At 41.1% G+C, this 15,326-nt stretch overlaps 1 protein-coding gene across 6 annotated transcripts in view; it reads right to left on the bottom strand.

Annotated features, from left to right (window-relative positions):
• The window catches only part of ZC3H7B (zinc finger CCCH-type containing 7B), a 61,856-nt gene that overhangs the window by 11,701 nt on the left and 34,829 nt on the right, over positions 1-15,326 (bottom strand). For all 6 annotated transcript variants that reach the window (XM_044454920.1, XM_044454918.1, XM_044454923.1 and 3 more), the window contains exons 18-20: positions 11,639-11,772; positions 10,897-11,002; positions 3,084-3,192 (exon numbers count right to left, since the gene is read on the bottom strand). In XM_044454920.1, the coding sequence (XP_044310855.1) occupies positions 3,084-3,192; positions 10,897-11,002; positions 11,639-11,772 (349 nt within the window). The remainder of the gene's footprint in view (positions 1-3,083; positions 3,193-10,896; positions 11,003-11,638; positions 11,773-15,326) is intronic.

The raw sequence follows: 15,326 nt of genomic DNA, 5'->3' as shown, positions 1-15,326 counted from the left end.
GTATCTTATGAGAAGAAGAATTAGTTCTCTAATCTCTCCTTTGATGTCTCCAATACAAGCATACTATGGAAAACATTTCAGGAAAAATAATAATCCTACAACTAAGGAGACATGGTCAACCAAGAAAGATGAATTTTTCCTGCATCTTTTAAGAATTAAAAGATGCAGGAAAAAAATATAGAATGACTCCTTTATTATCAATTGGTCTCAGATTAAAAAAGGAAACTCAAACAGGAAAAAAGCCTAATAAGGAATCTTACTGGTTTTGAAACTATAATTAAACATCAAAAAGACCATTTCCTAGGACGAATTTATAAATTATGGCTTAAACAATAAATTCAACAAGTTCAAATATCTGTGAAGAGTTGGTCACAGAACTTTGAAGAAGAAATATAATCTCATCAATGAGTAGCCTTATGGACTAAAGATATAAAATTCATTGCAAGTCAAACGTTAAGAGAAAACTGGTATAATACATACTTTTTGTGGTATATTAGACAACAGATAAGAACTCTAATGGAAAATGTTGCAAATGTAGAGAGAAAGAAGGGACTTTCTATCATATATGGTAGACATGTAACTAAAAGATTCTGGAAGCAGATACACATGGAAATGCAGAAAATACTTAAAATGGACTTTCCAATTCATGCCAAGAATATGCTATTGGGCATTGTAGAGACCAGCCCAGAGATTATGACAGAGTTATTTAAATGCATGAAAACAGCAGCAAAAGTGGTAATTATTTATGGAATTATGGAAAGGTGAAGACTAATTGTTGAGGATTGGAAAAGCAAGTTAACTGACTATATTAATAAAAGTCCAGTCAAATAATTAACTCAAAGAATGAAAGCTTATTCTGAGCAATTTAATTAATTGTTAAATAAAATATAGTTTTTATAAATATCAGTAATTTCTACTTTAAAGTTAAAGCAACAGACTGGACAAATTTTGTTTGACTGAGAATTGAATTGTTTTAATGAGATTATAACCCATGAGATTTTCACTTTTTTATGAATGTGTATATTGATGTCATGTTATATTTGCAGATCAACCCTTGGCACCTTCCTTTCTTAAATCCCTTTCCTTTTCTTATTATACTTGTGAAAATAAATTTTTAGAGACTTGGGGAAAAAAAGATTCTTGATTTTGTGAGATGTTAGTAGTAGAGGGAAAGGTTTTGCCCATGACTGTTCGACAGAATGGTTTAGGGTTGGTTGCATCAATGTTGATATTGATAGAGCTATGTCTACCTGAACTCTATTGAACACTGGGTCAGCTAACAAGATTGGTGAAAGTTTGATTTCTAAGTCCAGGGATTTGGTCATCCTGCGGATCTGTATGGCCTGATGTCATCTGAAGGTGAGAAGGGGTTTTGATCTTGGACTGGAGCATCCTGTAATGATAACGGCAGTGACTATAAGGAAGAAGAGGAGATAGGGTCAGAGCAGTAGCTGTCTTGTGTTTGGGAGAGCTCAATAATAAGATCCGGAATGTCAGGGGGTTGGGAATTTAGTAGATGCTGAGTTGAAGTGACCAACCTGGTTACACTGTGAGCAAAGTGTCTGGGCAAGTGCAAGGGTTGGCTGCAGCTGGAACAGTAGACAGTAGCAGCTCAAATTATGTGTGTGGCAGGACATGTCTGGAAGTTCCAGATACACACTCAGCTGGTGGTATCTGTAGTAGGGAAGGTTAATGTCCAGATAATAACAGTACTCCTGGAGGAAGTGATCTTTGTAGCAATATGATGGAGAATGATAGTGATGGTAGTAAGCATGAATGTGTCTGAACATGTCAGGGAAGCAGCAAAAGATTTCCAGGGATGCAAAAAATGCTGGCAAAGCCTGTTAGTACAAGGGAATTGGTACATGTGAGGGGAATGGTGGTGGATTGAATGAAAAAGGCTCTGGCAAGAAGTACTGCAGAAATTCACCACCAGACATAGAAACTAAGCAATGGAGACTGTCCTGTGAGTTGTGCTTATCAAGGAGATGAAGCTTCCCCAAAACTGACACTGCTGGATGTGAAAAAGGCTGTGGCCTCAGCAACTGAGTCTGGACCAAGTAGGGCTCCTTAAAGAACTTAATGGAGTGATATGCCCCTTTCTTTTTTTAACTTTGATCTTGGGGTCTGAGAGGTAGCTGGTCATTTTGATGAATCTGTTTCATTTGTTCATTATCAACAGTCAGTACCAAAGGGCCAGTCTCAAGCCATTGGTCCAGGGAGACAGCTGAAGGTGTCACTACCGCTCTCTTGGTTGCCACTGATGGGGATGGGTGTGAGATCAGTTGAGGAAGGAGATGGTCTTCTGCAGTTACGAGAAGAAGCAGTGAAGCAGCATGCTGCAGGGTCTGTGCCTGTAGCACTTCCTACAAGAAGAGAGCATGGAGTCAATCCTACCTATTCCTCTGGGCCAGCAGTGTAAAGGCCTTGCAGTAAAGGCAGGTGTCTGATGTGTGGGTCTCTCCATGGTGCAGGAGACACTAGGAATGTCCTTCTGATCAAGGGATTTTACTACTGCATTAGGAACACACTTCAAGGAACACCTTGAGGGCTGTGTGCCCCTGAGGGGCAAAGACAAGACTGAAATACTGTGAGGAAGTATGAAAGACAAAGATAGGGAAATAAAGAAAGGAAGCTCTGCTAAGGTGCCTAAGTGGCAGGAAGGAAAAGAAAAAAGAAAATATACAGAACATTTGCAATGAGACTAGAACACTCCAAACTGCCGCTTGTTGGTGTGACAGAAAAGAAGGAACTGAAAGATGGGCAGGAGCTACGCTTTGAGAGTGCACCAAGGGGGCCGGACTCCTGCCAAAATACTCTGCTGAGCTCTTAAATGGCCTGGACTCTGTTCTGTGCAGAAACATATCCCATATGTGAGTGTCATTGAAATCATGAACACAAATTGCTCCAGAAAGGGGAATGGGCTTCACAAGCTGCTCCTTAGTTTTCAAACCATAATTTGTCTTGGTGGCAGCACTGGGCTACAGTGAATCTATTAACCCCACAGTTAACATCCCTAAAATGGTTACAAAAAGCAATTAGAAGAGAGCGCTTCCTAGCTCCCAAATGTGTATTCCACTCACTCTTATTTTCTTTCATGAAGGTCCACATCTCTCTCTCTTCGGGGCTGTGGGCAAAGGAGCAATTTCCAACATATTGGCACTTCCTGCCATTTTGGGCATGAATACATAGCTGTGAAGAGACAATAAAACAAGGAGACATAAATAAGCATGAATAAGGTCTGGTGCAACTCCCTGCCTCCAGAAATAATGTAAGTAGTTAAATGGGGTCCACATGGGTGCAACTCTAGTAACACATGATCTCAGATGAAATAGAGCTGTTTTTGGAAGGGCCCAGAATTGGTTGAAAGGCATATTTAAGTAAACAGCATGATGAAGACCAAGGAGCTGTCAAAATAATTCCAGGATAAAGTTTTGCAGTAGCCCCAGTCAAGGCTGGATTTCAAAAATCCTAAACTATGAACATCCCCAGAATACCATTAAATCCATTATTACAAAATGAAAATAATCTATTTCAACTTTGACTGCACCTAAAGAAGGCTATTCTCATTGACTTGGTAAGGAGGGCATTAGTAACTTCATTAAGGCTAATAATAATTCTGAAGGAGCTGGAGAGCTCCACAGCTGAAATGGGAAAAAGCATCCATCCATGGGACCACTATCAACCAGATCTTCAACAAGATCTGAAAAAGTGTAAGAAAAATTGTAAACAAGCTATTGGAGTTTGCATAAAGGCATGTGGATGACATAACAAACATGTGGGAAAAGGTTTTCTGGTCATATAAGACCAAAATTCAATTGTCTGGCTTTGTCACAAAATGTTACATTCAGCACAAAGCCAACAATGCTCATTGTCCTGAGAACACCTTTCCGGTGGTGAAGCATGATGATGACAACATCATGTTGTGGGGATGCTTTTCCTCAGCAGGAATTGAGAAACTAGTTGGGGATTGAGGGCATGATGGATGGAACTAAACAGAAGGCAATTCTAGAAGAAAACATGTTTCAGTCTGCAAGGGACCTGGGGCAGGGGTTCAGGTTCACTTGCCAGCAGGACAATGACCCTGAAGAGTCAAAGCAACACTGGAGCACCTAAATGTCTTAGAATGACTCAATTAAAGCCCAAGCTTAAATCCAATTGAGAATGTGGCAAGCAAAGTTACTGTTCACCGTTACATTATCATCCAATGTGACAGAGTTGGAACAACTCTACCTTGAGGAACAGGCAAATCCAGATATACCAAGCTAATAAAGACTCACAGCTGTCATTGCTGTCAAAGGTGCTTCTACCAAGTATAAACTTGTGGGAAAATACCTTTGCACTGACAAGTGCCAGTGTGTTTTCATTTACTTTTGTGCAACAAAACCAGTATTCTGCACCCTCACATCTTGTGTTCATAAAGGGGTAACAATGCAAATTAAGTCCATTGCAAGTCCAGGTTGTAAAACAACAAATGTAGAAAAGTCAAAGGGGACCGGGAATACTTCTTCAAGGCACTATAAAGTATAGCAAGGGAAGTCATTTTGTTGCTCCTTTTGTTAAACTTTTGGGATTCTGAAATCTATTACTGATTTACTGCAAATCACTCAGGAATCTCCACAGAAATCTAGATTCAGTCCCTGATATAGAATACAGATGGGGAACCCACACAAGAGGCCTTCAGTGAAGCCATATCTAGGTGCCCAAATTCCTGCTGCTCCTGCCTCTGACTTTTTCCAATTATGCCATGATTGTACTGGAGAGGAGTGCGAAAAGTAGTGGTTTGGCAGCATAGCAGAAGCAAGATTTTGATGGAGAATTTTCCATGAACTGTCCATGTGGGCTTCTCCCCAACAGTTGATTGCACCGTTTCTAAGCCTGCATCAGTGTGATCCCAAGCACAGGGAGGAAGTTTAAACTTTTCCATCCTGAGATGGGAAATGAAGCATTGGAGGCTTGGGGTGAGAAAGGTGCTGGTTTTGCCACAGCCACCACCAGCCACTGTAGTTCTTTAGTAAAGTTTCGGGAAATACTGCTGTGAAATTATTCCTGTACTTTCTTCCAATTGAGAGTAGCTTGAGACTAGTGGTGGTGGTGGGGAGCTTTCAGAGGGAGTTGCTTTTGAGTGTGCCACTCTCCACATGCTGAACCCTGTTAGTCAGGCTAGCAGGATTAGTATGGATGGCACAGTCCAAAAAAGTATAGTCCATGCAGTGTCATGAGCTCTCTGCCCAAGACAGCACCACATGCTTGCTTTCAAACAAGTAGCTGTTGCTACAGTAAGCAGTAAGCTCCCAGGAAATCAAGTTGTTTCACTAGGGTGCCATTCTCCTATTCTCTGGCTGTCTGTTCATCCTCCATTGTCCTTTTGCCTTTGCTTTAGTCTTCTGAGGGCTACTTAAAGAGCTAGTGTTCCAGGGTTAGAGAAGAAAAGCTCCCCTGGCTAGTACCTTGCAGGTTGCAATGCTCTTAAGCTGGGATGCATTCCTTTAGTATCTACTACACTGCAGCCCTTTAGGGGTCCTCTTTTGATAGGTGGCTCTCTCCCTTGCCCTGAAGGCTCTGGCAGAGCTGCTAGCAGGCCCCCTTCTGTTTGCCAAAAGCTTCTTCTCTACCTTTCCCTTCTGCTCCTCTTAAATCCTCATGGACCACAGCTGTGGCAAATCTTTCTGTTTGCAGTGAGCCTTCTCCAACTTCTGGAGTCCAGGCCTCAATCAACTGTGTCTCTCACTATCCTCCTTATCTCCAGGAGTGCAGGACTGAGCCTCAGAATAAGAATTGCAGGGCAGCGACTACATGTGCCTCAAGAAGTCCTGCTGACAGGCTTCTGCATGGGATCTGGATGGCCACCATGCAAACAGGATGCTACATAAGCCTGTAGTCCGACTATGTTTCTTATGAGAATCCTGTCATGGCCCCACACCCTGCTTTTCCCCCTTGCCCCCAACCTCACTGTTCCCATCATCTCTGCTTTAGCACGAAACTGGCCCTGAAGGCCTCTGAACATTCGCCTTCCCTCCTGCCATTTCTGAATACACTCCACAGGGAAAAACATGCCTTTCCTTCTCTCACCTCTGTTCTCAAGTCATTCTCTTTGAGCCCTTGCATATTATTATTTCAATTTCTTAATCATCCTACAGTCATAGTGCTCAGGGCAACGTGCATAATAAAACAAATATATCAAATAAAAAGTAAGAAGACATTTAAAAGTACTTTTTTTAAAAAGCAGCAACAAAAATTCAGCCTTCTAAATAGAAATAACTGATCAACTAAAAACAGAGATGATTTTAAAATGTAGCAGTTTATATTAAAAATAAAACAAGTTGCTGTTTAAAAGGCCTAAGAAAATAAAAAGGTGTTTCCCTGATACTGAGAAATTGTGTAGAACTCCTAAGCAGAACTTAGACTGGGAATGAACTTGAAAGAATTGCAGATATATTCCAGCATCTGGAGTTACAATAAGATCTACTCGAAAAGGAAAACTGAATAGAGCGGTTCAGCATGCTATATTCATATTATTGAATAAAAAAAGAAATGATGAGTCAGAACAAAGCTCAGACAAGATCTGCTGACTCTCTTTCCTCAAAAACTTAATTCTGGGTCAGATCCCTTCTTCCATTTGGGAGTAGAAGCAAATCATGACCAGATCCCTTCATTTCATAAGTAGCTTAGTAGCCAGCTTTGACTAAGCTGATGGCTTGAATCCAGCTTTGCACACTGGTGACCCCTATTTCTGTCACATAAGAGCTGTACCTACAGCACAGGAAGTTGCCATTTCAAGACAGCTTTCACTTGCCTTAAAGTGGATTGGCACAGACCTGCCATGTACCAGCACTGGGCAGGTTTAATAGGCCTTGTTGTTCAGTGCAGTCACATTTGCACCCTTCAACATGGATATATTTAAGAACTAAATACCTCCAAATATCTCACTAGCACGGGAGGACAATGTTTGAAGGATACAGCTGATGACACCTATCTCAATTTCTCTTTTGCATTTAATTCATGTGAACCTGTGGAGTTGCTGAACAGTTGCTTGAAATTTGTAAGTAAGTCCATCAATGGAAAGCTCAAGTCAGATAAAGAAAGGTATTGTTAGAGAGCAATTCTTCTGGTGGGGAATATTATTCAACCAAATCTGGACTGCACAGCACTGCACTGTCCCAAAAGGCTTAGATATGCCATCAGAGGATGCTGTTAGATTTGTCCATGTCCCTGGAGGCCCAGGTTGGTTATTTACACTGCACTGATGGCTATTTAGCAGGCAAGGCAGTATATAAATGCTAATAAAGAGAAAATTTGTTAGCAGGCAGACTAAAATATAATTAATAAATTACAGCTAGATTTTGACTGGGTGAACAGAACCTATCCTGCTACTTTTAGAACCACTATGTTCTATGTATTTCTACAGTTCAGATATGGTCTATTTCCAAGCAGAATTCGAAGCGCTGCTTTTAAATTCCATAATTACTATCTTAAATTTATTGCTATGATTTTTATGTTATGTAAGCTTCAGTGAGGATCTTCTATACTGCAGATCCAGGTAGCAGACACTGAAATAATATAAAGAAAACACAAACACTAAAAACAAAAACATAGAAGAGGAAGTAAAGAGAGGCTTCTCCTCTAAAGCTATATCGTCACACCTTTTCCATTTCCTCATGCCACCTATGGCATGTTGGTAACTTGTAATAAAAATAAAGCCTCTTTGGTTCTTAGAAAACCACAACCTGAGACTGCATGCCCAGCCTTCCTCCACAAAATCATTCATTCTAACAAAAGAATGGTCTCTAAAGCAACTCCTTGTAACTTCTATTTCTGTCTTCTTACCTGTCTCTCACAGGTCTGAATAGAAGATGCTGGCCTGATTTGGATGACACAACAATCTACCATCATAAACAGCCACGATGGATTGCTGCACTGTTTGGTCCCTGTGCCGTTTTGGCAGAGTTGCTTATTTCCCCTCAGCGTGACACCCTGAGAACCTATGGTTTAAGGAAACTTCATACCCATGGCGGCTTGTGTGATCTGAACTGGCAGAGTGATTTCACCGTAAGTTGTTGAAAGGGTGCTTGCAAGAGAAGACAAAAAGCAAGCTGCTGCTTGTGAATGATCTCAGTTCCTGAATTCTACTGAGCAATTGACTGTAGCCTGTATACTACTTGGCTTTTCCTCCACTCCAATGTGATTTTGCTACTTCCTTTGTCAAGTTCAGTTTTATCTTCATAGAGAAGGCGGCTCTCATTTTTTAACCTAGGTGATATTTTGACCCTTCGTCTTGTACAGGCCATTAAAATGATTGATTATGCAAAGTTTCATTTTGTTTATGCAACAAACCTGTACAGAGATTTTTGAAGTCTTCCCATTACTATTTTCCTTCTCCTCCTAGTCCATGTTGCCCAAAGTTATTCAAACCCTTATGACTTTGTCTGTGTGAGAGAACCTGTGGTTCATCAGCCTACCTCCCAGCTGAAAACAGCTAAAATCAGAACTGGAATGGCATTTGCTTTGGGTACTGTAACAGGCATTGTGGGACCAAATTTGCCTGGTACAGTCCACTTTTCATCACAGCCCATAAAGGACCCTGCAATGAAGCAGGACACTGAGTCCTTGTTCCAATATGTCACACATTCCAGTATCAGTAAGTTACTGTCGAGTGAATCTGGGACCATCACCCATGTGTGTGCTATTCACAGACACTGTGTTACATTTACTTACAAGAGCAGAATGGCCTATGCTGCCCGCAATTGTTATAGCAGACAGAATAGAATAGGTACATCTACCCAGCCCCACCACAGATGCTATGGTAGTCATGCTCCATACATCCTTTCCCCGTAAGTATACCTCTGGCAGGTCTCTACCGTGTAAGCTTCCCCCTCTCCTAGTCATCCACTTGACAATATGCCTGGTGTAACCCCCATCTTATTAGTGCAGTAATCCTTCACTTTTCATGTATAAGCCCACTTGAATTTCCTAGCCTGTAGGATATCCTCTTTATACAGCACCTGTCCCATCAGTATCACTTTGGTTAACACTCCCTGTTTGAACAAAGCCCATTTTCAGTAAAGCACAGAGTCCTTAACACTGGGTCTGCTTATACAAAACAACAGTTGTAAAAGCTGCAGAACCACTGCATGATGAAGATGGGAGGGTGGTGTGTGTGGGGAAACCAGGCTGATAGCACAGTGGGCATGCCACAGTGAGTGAAGAGAGAGGTTCAAGCAGAAATGCCTATCGTGTTCTTGAAGACAAGCTGGGGGCAGTGGAGGAGCTGGCAACATGAGCGAAGCATGATCGATATGATCTGGCCCAGGGAAAGCATGGTGGGAGAACTAAGTGAAGGAGGAGCCAGAACTCAAACAAATTATCAGGCTGTTAGAAACCAAGCATGACCGGAGGGCAAGGATAGCTACTCCAACTGAAGAACATAGATGGGAGCAAAGATGGGAGGGGGAACAAACACATCTTCTCTGTTGAGTAATGGGGCTGGGGTAGCAAACAGGTGAAGAAGGAGCCAGAGCTCAAGCTGCTTCTTGGGTGTGCAGGAGTGTGGTGAGAGGAAAAGAAGAGCCAAGGACAGCCAATTCTATGGCTGTCATAGAGGAGAGGGGGGTGTCAAGGAAGGGATGACGAGTGAAGTGTTTCTTGGCCAGCATTGTACTAACCACAGACTAAATGCCAGACAAAAATAAAATCCGCCAAAGGACAAAACAAATATAGGTGGTTATCAATCTGCCGTGGGGCAGGGAAGGATCAGAAAACTTTCCATTGGAAAGGCAGGACAGACCCAGAGGACCAATAGTAAAAAAGGCTGCTGTACGAACTGAGCAAAGGACTGTGAGCTGGGAATGTTTTTCACAAAAGCTCCTGGGATACATGCTGAGAGTGGGCAGGAAGAATGAGTTTGAAGCAAGCCATGACAAGTCTCAGAGAGACTGATCATCTGTTAGCATGATCAGTGGGCTATTTGGCAAACAACCAACCCACATGGTTTATTCTCAGAATGATTTAACATAACATGCAAACCCACCCATGGTTTTGTGCTCAAAGCAAAGGGGCAGGCACTCCTATTAGAAACAGATTTAATGAATGCTTCCAATGAAAGAAAAAGCATTATCTTAGCAATCTACAAAGACACACTAGTGAAAATCTTCAACTCCTTTCAGCAACTCTGTTTGAAGCACAACGTTTTCCCTTAGTGTAGAATTAAATTCTGTCTTATAAGAGGCCATAGAATATATTTGTAAGAAAGTTTTTTAAAAGGAGACATTTGACCCAAATGATTCATAGGACGCCTGGAGTGTGCATGCACATACACATTCCTTTTTATTAACAAAGATGATGGTTCCTTTTAGAGATAAAGTGTTTTTATGTGTTCTATTGTGACTGTATTTAATGTTACTGTTCCTCTTTCCATTTAACTTACTAAAATCAAGTGCTGTTTTCAAAAACATACTTGAGTTAACTTGCTGTCAATTATTCATGTTTCAGAAACTGTTACCAAATCTTTTCCAGTAGTAAACAAACTTAGAAATATTGCAAGTTTCTTTCATACACACTACTCTGCCTCTGCTCTGCATTTAAGGAAGGTAATTCAAGATGAAAAACTACATCTGATACCAGAGCCAACCAGTCCTTCATGCAATTAGGATTATTAATCAAAGACCAAATCTGCACAGGCGATTTCAACAGGACTCAAATCTTCTCCCAGTCTCATGTCACTGACTATCTTGGCCTTCAGCCAGTCCCAATTTGTCATTATTAGAATGATTATTATTATACTGTCTATGGAGGACTTTTTTCTTTAGCATCTATGTTCTTATTCCCTTCTCATGGCATGCTTACTTCAACCACAAAAGAAAAGGCAAGTGCTGTCCACTAAAGGACTGCTCTACTTACATCATATTGCTGAGGGAAGTTGCGAATGGAAGGCAATGATCGGACAGATACCCACTTCTTCTTTGCTTTGGACATCACTAGTAGGACACGGCGCTCCTTGGTCCAACTGTGTGACAAGAAACCCAATATAAAGGCAAGGCATGGGCAACAAAAATGCCATGAAAGCATTTTTCATGCCAATTCATCTTTCATAGCCAATTCATCTTATTAGCAGTATGTGGCTGTTGTGGCCACTGCTGAACAGTTCAAGTTAGTGAATCCAGAATTTCACACTGGAAAAAAGGAGAGTTCTGTACGATGAGAGTTGGAGAGGGGAACTAAGCAAAGTCAACCATACAAAGCAGTACCACATAAGAAAAGCCTTACTCAAGCAGACCATCTAGTTCTGCCTCTCAGGCAGCAGTCTATCCTACAAACATTAAGGAAGTGATCCCAAGACTAGTGGACCCTAGTTAAGCAGGTCTGATTAACAGATGAATGAAAGAAAGACTTAAGCATCACAGAGGGAAAACAGGACACAAATTTCATACATAAGGAAGCGTTGGAGGCATCTCTCTCTCTTATAGCTGTTCAAGACAGGGAGGCCCTGGGTTGCCTGGCTGTAACTCAGTTAACAACCACAGGTATTTCTGCAGTCCACTAAAAAGAGAAAGCTCCACTGTTTTTCTATGTAAGACAGCACATTACAAACTATGCAACAGGAAAAAAATTCACAAAATGGGGAGATAACAAGAGCACCTACCAGTGGCGTGCTTTAGCGCTACAGTATTTGAGGTCTTTGTCTGGTTCCACCACCTGCCCATTCCTCCAGCACTGACCGCAGACAAATTTCATTTGGAGGTCAAAAGTGTTTGATGTGGGAGTCCTACTAGAAGGCTGAAAGGAGTGAGAAGCAAACTTGAGTGAAGAGGCTGCATTCTAAGATCAGAAAATCTAGGTAGATTAAAAGAGTACGTATTTCTTTGCATGCTTGTTCTTTAATGAGGATAGCAGAATAAAAACAAATTACAAATCAAAACAGTAAAAATCAATGTATTTAAAGATTTCTATTATTTATTTCTAGTATGTATGTATTAAAAATAACATTTCCTACTAATTTTCAGGCAAAAATTCTCCTCTCCAAACAATCGCCACTCAGTGAAAAGTGGAAGACATACATAAAGGACTAAATGCATGCAACCCTGAGTGCACGCACTCACACACTGAAGTGTATACTACACAGGATCTTCTACATGGTTTTCTGTTCTTCTGTGGAGGGGAAGAGTGAAATGGCACAATGCAAACCTCACAGTAAAAACCATCTTTATGGTCTTGCTGCTTTAATTAACAACTGCAAGTTTCCCAGTGTTAGCCACTGTCGCATGTAATAGTATTTGTCATGGCATACAGTGGGAGTATTGAGTATGGAATAGCAAGCAGCACAAAGCTCTTCTAGGAAAAGTATCAGTGCATCTGCAGCATGTGAATACACAGAACGCAATCCAGACAACAGGAGCAAATAACCCTTGAGAACACAGCAAAGGAAACCAATACTGAGGTGGAGATGTTATCTTCCCATGTACCTTGAGATGGCTTATCACTTCAGACTATATTTCAGCTGTACCATATTGATCTTTATTTTGGACTACAGTCTACTACTCAATGTAGATATACTCTGCGATGGGCGCAGCATAATAAATAAATAAATAAATAATCTCTCTGCCTGTGCCAGACACAGACCACAATAATAATATTTTCAGCTTTGAATGAGTGCAAATAGAAGATGAAAAAACACTCTAGTTATTCAAGGACAATTTGTATCAATGTGAATCGTGAAAGAAAAAGGGCCAGAGGAGGACTATAAGCTAATGCATTCATGCAGTCAAGGCATGGAGATCAAGTCCAGGAAAAATAAATAATTACAGAGTAGGAAGGGAAGAAGAAATGGGTGTCTCAGTTTGCTGTGGTGCACAGCTCTACAGCAGGGGTGACAAATCCTCTTCAACCCAAGAGCCAAATATTAATTTGGAAAAGTAGGTAAGGCCAAGGGTAATGCAGACAGGGCCAAAACAAGATTTGGCCATTTTACCACCAAGCATACAAAAAAAGCTCAATTCTCTACATATCTAACTCAGGGGAAAGCCTCAGTACAAGAGCCGTCATGCCTGTAAAGCACAGCTTAGCTTTTTGTGGTGTATTTAAGAAAGGGGGTGGCTAACCAGTTGGTTTTAAATACTCACTTCCATCTGTCAATCGAAGAAGACGCTTGCAGCCTGATGGGAAACCCTGGTCCATAGAAAGTAAGATACAGGCAGCAAGAGCACACCATCTAGCTTAGACCAACTCATCAGCCTGGTTAGCCACTGCTTTCAATCTGTTCTACAAACTGATGTCAGAGGTCAAAGGAATCTCCCAAGATAACAAATTCCTGCCAGTCTGTGTAGGGCCCAGGCCAAACTGAGCAGAGAAGTTTATACTTTGGTATTAGAATTTTTTTGAAATCAGCCCTTTCCAGATCTTTTGGCTTGCAATTTCTACCATCCTGATCATTGGCCATAGGGCTGATGGGAGCTGTAGTTCAAAACATTTGAAGGACCTAGAGTAGGGCAGGCTGTTCTAGACGAGACTTTTTCCAAGTCTCATGCAATCTGAATAAACACACCAGGTGGTCACAAGCCACATAAGGTACTGTGCCAATCCCCATGCTAATCACTGCTAGTACAAATGGTAAAAACAGGACTAAGCTGGATTAGTCCTGTGGGAGGTACAATGCAAGCAAGTAATGATGATAACACAAAAAACCCTAAAATTAATCCTCCCCTAAAATACTACTCACCCATTGCTAGAGTGTAGATTAGGCATGAGGGAAAGCTGCTGTCTCTCTTAACATCAGAAAAATAAGAGACTTCCACCAAATACCATCTATTGAAGACACTATAGTAGAAAATGCTTATTCCTTAAATCTAAGTCTAATAATCCCTGTGTATAGTAGTTGCACACCTTAAGCAAGAAGTCACAAGATATCTAGAAATTCAGCAAATATTGCTATTTTAACTTTTTAGCCAATAAGACAGTTCCAGTACAGTCTAAGATAAAGGTCAGATTCATTTAAGAGCTGGAGGCAGGAATATATAAGAAGATCACACTGATTAAGGCCTTGAAAAGCTCTTTCTGTTCAACATCAGTAACTCCCAAGTGGCTCTTTCAAGATCATGAGGCAAGCATAAACTGAACAGGCTTTCTGACACAATTAACCCAAAGGCACTACATATGCGCCCTTTGCCAGGGAAACCCATGTTCACAGACAGGAATTTTAAAAGAGTACCATACATGACTATTTGCAAAGACTAGACAAATGCCAGAACAGATACCTAGGACATTAGCCAATGTTACATGGAAATTACGTTATATAGACATTCCTAAGCATCTGGTTAATTATAGGTAACAGCAGCATCTATTGTTATGGGGCCAACGTTACAATATAAAATTGGAAACTAAAGCATATTAACCACATGATTAAAAGCCTTGGCACAATCATGTTTTGTTATTCCAAATAAGGCAACAGTAATGCTTTAAGAAAAAAAGGAAAGGGCTGTACTTAGTGGCAGAACACACAAGTGGGACACGTAGCAAAATGTTGCAGCATGAAGTGCTCTTCTTTAGTGTTTCAATCAGCCGTGCCTCTTTCAGATTACTTTCATCCTGTTCCATTCTCCCCCTCATATTAAGCTGTTTTGAGTTTATTTTTGCCCCCTTAAAGGGGGGAAGAATCCCCTTGTTCAAGCAACCTTGTGGTTTCCCTAAGCATGCTGAATGCCCCACTCTTGTGGCACCATTTTGCATACCCAGCTGTGGCAGTACATGTGTCTGACCTCTCTTTAGATAGAGATACAAAAACATACACCAGGGCACCTGTGCTCCCCAGTGATACTGGACAATTCCCATCACCCTAACCATTGGTCATGGTGGCTGGGGCTGATGAACTTCCACCCCAACAATATCTGGAGGGCCACTGACTCCCATTCCCTGGTATACATGTTACTTATACCTCCAGGCAGGGCTGGCAAAGACTCTTGTCTGAAAACATGTAGAGCTGTTGTCAATCAGTATCAACAACATTGGCAATGAATGGCCTGATTTGGTTTAAGGCAGCTTTCCAGTGAGTGTCAGAGGCAACTTATAGAAATAAAAGTATTCTTGTAACCTTTTCCTAGCTCTGTTTTAGGAGCTCTGTAGCAGAGTCTGGTAATTCTATGTCACCTGCTTGCTTGGATTCTATATTGTGTTTTATTCTATTTGTATTTTCTTGTATCATTTATATTTGATCAATTGTTGTTAGCTGCCCAGAGAGCTAATAGGCAGTAGAGCTAGAGCTACTGGGCATTCAATCAATCAATCAATCACATCTATCTATCAGCAAACAAGCAAGTCAACCCTAACTTACATGACTA

Source organism: Varanus komodoensis, unplaced genomic scaffold, assembly GCF_004798865.1.
Source record: "Varanus komodoensis strain SLA01 unplaced genomic scaffold, ASM479886v1 scaffold8, whole genome shotgun sequence".
Lineage (NCBI taxonomy): Eukaryota > Metazoa > Chordata > Lepidosauria > Squamata > Varanidae > Varanus > Varanus komodoensis.
This window is presented reverse-complemented; position numbering and strand designations above follow the sequence as displayed.